The sequence below is a fragment of the Grammomys surdaster genome, unplaced genomic scaffold, assembly GCF_004785775.1.
Source record: "Grammomys surdaster isolate TR1022 unplaced genomic scaffold, NIH_TR_1.0 210, whole genome shotgun sequence".
NCBI classification, from domain to species: Eukaryota; Metazoa; Chordata; class Mammalia; order Rodentia; family Muridae; genus Grammomys; species Grammomys surdaster.
In genome coordinates, this window is record NW_021604655.1 from 778,405 (window position 1) to 783,501 (window position 5,097).

The window sequence follows — 5,097 nt, forward strand, 5'->3', positions numbered from 1 at the left end:
TGTGTGAGTGTGTATGTATCTGTGTGTGTGTGAGTGTGTATCTGTGTATGTGTGAGTGTATGTATGTGTGTATGTATGTGTGTGTATATGTGTGTGAGTGTATCTGTGTGAGTGTGTATGTGTGTGTGTGTGAGTGTGTGTGCATCTATGTGAATGTATGCCGTTATGTGTGGCTGACCAAGGAGGCCAGAAGAGGGTGTTGGTACTCAGGAGCTGGAGTCACAGGGGGTTGCCTGATTCCGGTGCAAGGAACAGAACTCTGGTCTAGAAGAGCAGTGAGCACTCAGCTGCTGAGCCATCTCTCCAGCCCTCATGCAAACTGCTCTATGGTCTGCTAATACCTGGCAAGTTTTGCTTCTCACGCCCAGATGGTTGCTTTGCTTTATTACTCTGAGCATGATTTGTACCTCTTTTTATAATTTGAACATTCAAGACACATACACTTACGACACAAACACTTGGAAGGCGGGAGGACCTAAGTACCAGGTCAGCCTGGGATACAGTAATAGTGAGACAGAGTTTCAAAAAGCCACCAAAACTACAAAAACAAACAAACAAACAAACAAACAAACAAAACATCAGCAGCAACAACTAAAACTCAATCAAAAGAAAAACCACCAAAACAACATTCAAGGCCAAGTTAAAAATAAAGGGAAAGAACTCTGGCAGCTGTCTGTAATGCCAGTTCCAGCGGACCAACACCCTCACATAGACATACACAAAGGCAAGACACCCATACATATAAAAAATGAGTAAATTGATTAAAAGGGAAATCCAGCTCTAGGTGGTCTTGTTCCCAGTCTCTCAACCCAGCTCCTCCCCAGCTCCCTGTCTAGTCCGCTTCCCTCCACGGGGACATACCCAGCATCTGTCCCAGGTACTCCCCTCCAGTATCAGAGAATTCGTTGTGGCTGAGGTTCAGTGACCTAATTCTGTAATTGGACTGGAAGAACAAATTGTAGAAAGAAAGGTTAGTTTCATCTGCTTATTTATTTAATTTGAGACAGGATATCACTACCTATTACAGGCTGGCTTTAAGCTCTCCATCTTTCTGCCTCAGCCTTCTTAGTTCTGGGATTACAGACATGGGCCATCATGTCCAAGCAAGAGATTGACCTCAAGTTTTTCAGTTAACCTTGGGGCAGAGTGATAGAGGGCTCCCAGGAACCTGAAACTGAGTGGGCTTGGGTTCTTAGCAAATGATTTCCTACATGCGTTTTCAATTCAACTGTTAATGGTTTCTGAGAGAATTATTGCTACTCAGAAAGCCCTATGACTTGCTGAAGCTTTTGCAGAGACCAAACATACATTAGTTCCCCAAACCACACAAGTGGCTTTGCCCAGAGCATCCCCAGGTCACTCAGACTTCTGAAGGGACATCCCCACATGCTCCTTACCGACAGGGCTTGGCACAAAAGTAAAGCACATTCTTCCTTGAACTTGTTTCCTGTAGGGAGGGTGCTTCATTAACAGTTTACTCCAGACCACGCTCCCTGATCCTCCCATATCTGCCTGCTTGGTCCCTTCCCTTTGATGGAACACACACACGCACACACATACAACACAGAGGCACTCACACACACACAGAGGCACATACACACACACACAGAGGCACTCTCACATACACAGAGGCACTCACACACACACAGAGGCACACATACACACAAATACACACACACATACACACACACAGAGGCACACACACACACAGAGGCACACACACAGAGGCACACACACACACAAACACACACACACATACACACACACAGAGGCACTCACACAACACACACACAGAGGCACACATACACACACAGAGTGACACACACACAACACAGAGGCACACACACACACATACACAGGCACTCACACACACGCACTTGAAGTGAATAGGTAGACACAAGAAGTAGGGGGAGACTGTTGTCTATCTCCTTCCTCCTCTCTGACATCAAATACGAATATCTGTGCTATATTAAGAATGGCTAATATTTAGAATGGAGGGATGGCTCAGTGGTTAAGAGCACTGGCTGTTCTTCCATAAGAGCCAGGTTCATTTCTGAGCATGGCGGCTCACAACCATCTGTGACTCTAGTTACAGGGGATCCAACGCCAGCACTCTTCTGACCAAAAAACCAAATGCCTAACAAGCACAAAGGAGCCTCATCTAACTAACAACTGACATTTCATAGAAGAGGAAGTCCAGGAAGCAACAGACATCTGAGAAGATGTTCCATCTCAGCATCAATGTAAACTACTAGCGATGAGTGTATCTCAATATCCCAGCTGGCGTAGACACTTTAGATTGTAATTTACTTAGTCCTCAGAACCACTGTCTACACTAAAGTATGTAGTTCTTAATGGTTTATGCATGACAAGAATGAGGTCAACTGAGCAAAAGGGTAGATAGGTGCTAGACTCGGACCCATGCACTGTGACTTTAACGCCTACACACTTGACTATGTGGTTTACAAATACCTTGGTTAATCCGCTTCTGTAGTAGAATAGGGTGATAGTTCATGGTAGAATTGTAACCTGCTATAGGCTTCTTAAGGAGAAATGTAGAAACTGAACTTCACAAAGGTGGATACGTCCACTCATGACACCCTAGGGTGTCTATCTAGATATACCAACGTATGCCCAAAAGATGTGCATGCAAGAAAGTCCTTTGAAACATTAATGGAGAGCTTGAAAACTGGACAGGACCTACCACTGTCCCTTCAGTACTGGGGTGCTAATAAGACATGCTCTCTCTCTACAGCATGAAGTGCCCATTCAGAGAATGAGAGCTGTCTATGGGTTCTGCCACAGGGAAAATGCATTTACACGGAAACAAGTGAAACTTGAAAGGAATACCAGACATCCGATAGGATTTGTATTAAATATAAGCATCCTATTTCTTCTGGATACTTTTAAGATATGACTATTTTAAGATACTACCTTTGTATCTTAAGAGCTTTTTTTTTTCATTGAAAAATTCAGGTGTGGATTTCTTTTTGAATTTTATTTTGTTATTTATTTTATTTTATTATTTGTTATTTATTTTGTTATTTTGTGTGTGATTATGCATGCACAGATGTATGTGTATGTATGTGCATGTGTGCATGTGTGTGTATGTGTTTGTGCACATACCTGTGCAGTGCCTGAAGACCTTTCTTTATCACTCCCTACCTATCTTTTGAGATTTGATCTCTCACAGAACCTCAGAACCAGCCATTTTGGCTAGGCTGGCTGAAGAGATCCCTGGTTGTGTGCAACACTCCCCCTCCCTCGGGGTTACAGATGTACACTACCTGTATCTGGCTTTCACATGGGGGCTGGGATCTGACCTCAGGTCCTCATGCTTTGTGAGCAGGTACTTGGGGATTTTTCTTCCATAGGTCACGACATTTTATCACAGCAACAGAAAAGTAAATGATGCATAGTCTGTGTCTGAGAGCTCCACTTTCTGAAACTGCCAAGTGTCCACTTCCTTGTTTTTGAGACAGGGCTTCTCTGGATAGCCCCGGCTGTCCTGAAACTCTATAGACCAGGCTGGCCTCAAACTCAGAGATCTACCTGCTTCTGCCTCCTGAGTGATGGGACTAAGGGCACGCACCTTCACCACCTGGCTCAAGGGTATGTTCTTTTTTTTTTAACTAATAAAATTTATTTAAAAATATACAACTCAGTATTGACATTTTTTAAGTCATCAAAATAATTTATAATAGTTAAATGCCTCTTAAATATACATGATCTCTTCTGAAGCCAAAAGTAATATGCACTCAACCAGTTTTTAAAATCTATTTGGAACATTAAACATGATAGTAGAAGAAAATAATCTCTTATGAAGTCCTCTATGAAAGAAACTTGTGACAAGTTCCTGATTACACAGAAACTGTTCCCTCTCTAAGGGAGAATGCGCAGTGTAACTGTAGCTTCATAGAACGAATTGGGTAGTGGTCCTTCTGTTTCTATTTTGTGGAGTAGTTTGAAGAGAATTGGTATTAGGTCTTCTTTCAAGGTCTGATAGAATTCTACACTAAACACATCTGGTCCTGGGCTTTTTGTTTGTTTGTTTGTTTGTTTGTTTTTTTGTTTGGGAGACTTTTAATGACTGCTTCTATTTCTTTAGGGGTTATGGGACTGTTTAAATGGTTTATCTGATCCTGATTTAACTTTGGTATTTGGTATCTGTCTAGAAAATTGTCCATTTCATCCAGATTTTCCAGTTTTGTTGAATATAGGCTTTCGTAGTAGGATCTGATGATTTTTTGAATTTCCTCAGTTTCTATTGTTTTTTTTTTTTGTTAATTTTGTAAATTTGGATACTGTCTCTGTGCCCTCTCAAGGGTCTACTTTTAAAGTTTTTTTCTTCATCAGTTTTGGAATTTTGCAGGACACCTGGCCTGGGACTTATCTGTGAGAATCTCAAATCAACTGGGTAAAGACTTGTCCTCCAAAGAGGCCCTATTGTTCAGCACAAGGGCCCACTCCTTATACTCTTCTCTTAGCATAGAAGTTCCAGAGCCCTGCAGATAGCATATCGCTGCAAACCCAAGTGAGGGTGTGTCTAGTACTAGAATATTCAAGTGATCCTGTTTGCCCAATAACAGATAGGTTATCACTCATGTTAGAGTATACATGTAATAATCAAGTAATTGATGAGCATTAAGACAGCTGGAGAAACAGGATAGAGAGTAACGGTAGAGTAGTGCTGCCGTGATAGGGGTCAGAGAAGTCCCTTTAAAGGATGACATGAGCCGGGCAGTGGTGGTGGCACAAGCCTTTAGTCCCAGCACTTAGGAGGCAAAGGCAGAGGATCTCTAGTTCTAGGACAGCCAGGGCTAGATAGAGAGACCCTGTCTCAAAACTCAAAAAAATAAAACATGTCACCATAGTGAAACATGAACAGCATAAGAAAGGAAGGCATATAAGCTGGGCAGACCCCAGACAGTGGAGGTGACCAAGATGAGTGCTGTAGAGAGAGGCTTGCTAAGAAGAGCAGGATGTTGGTGTGGCTCTTCAAGGGGAGGGCTGCCTAGTCCAGCCTAGTCCAGCAAGGGAAAGATGCAATGTCCTGTTCTGAGACTAGAAGAAGTTGGCCAGCTGGGCGGTGGTGGC

General features: G+C 42.8%; 1 protein-coding gene across 2 annotated transcripts in view; it reads right to left on the minus strand.

Annotated features, from left to right (window-relative positions):
• Window positions 1–5,097, minus strand: part of Lrrc74a (leucine rich repeat containing 74A) — a 30,861-nt gene that overhangs the window by 16,752 nt on the left and 9,012 nt on the right. For both annotated transcript variants that reach the window (XM_028771941.1, XM_028771942.1), the window contains exons 6-7: window positions 1,398–1,447; window positions 862–943 (exon numbers count right to left, since the gene is read on the minus strand). In XM_028771941.1, the coding sequence (XP_028627774.1) occupies window positions 862–943; window positions 1,398–1,447 (132 nt within the window). The remainder of the gene's footprint in view (window positions 1–861; window positions 944–1,397; window positions 1,448–5,097) is intronic.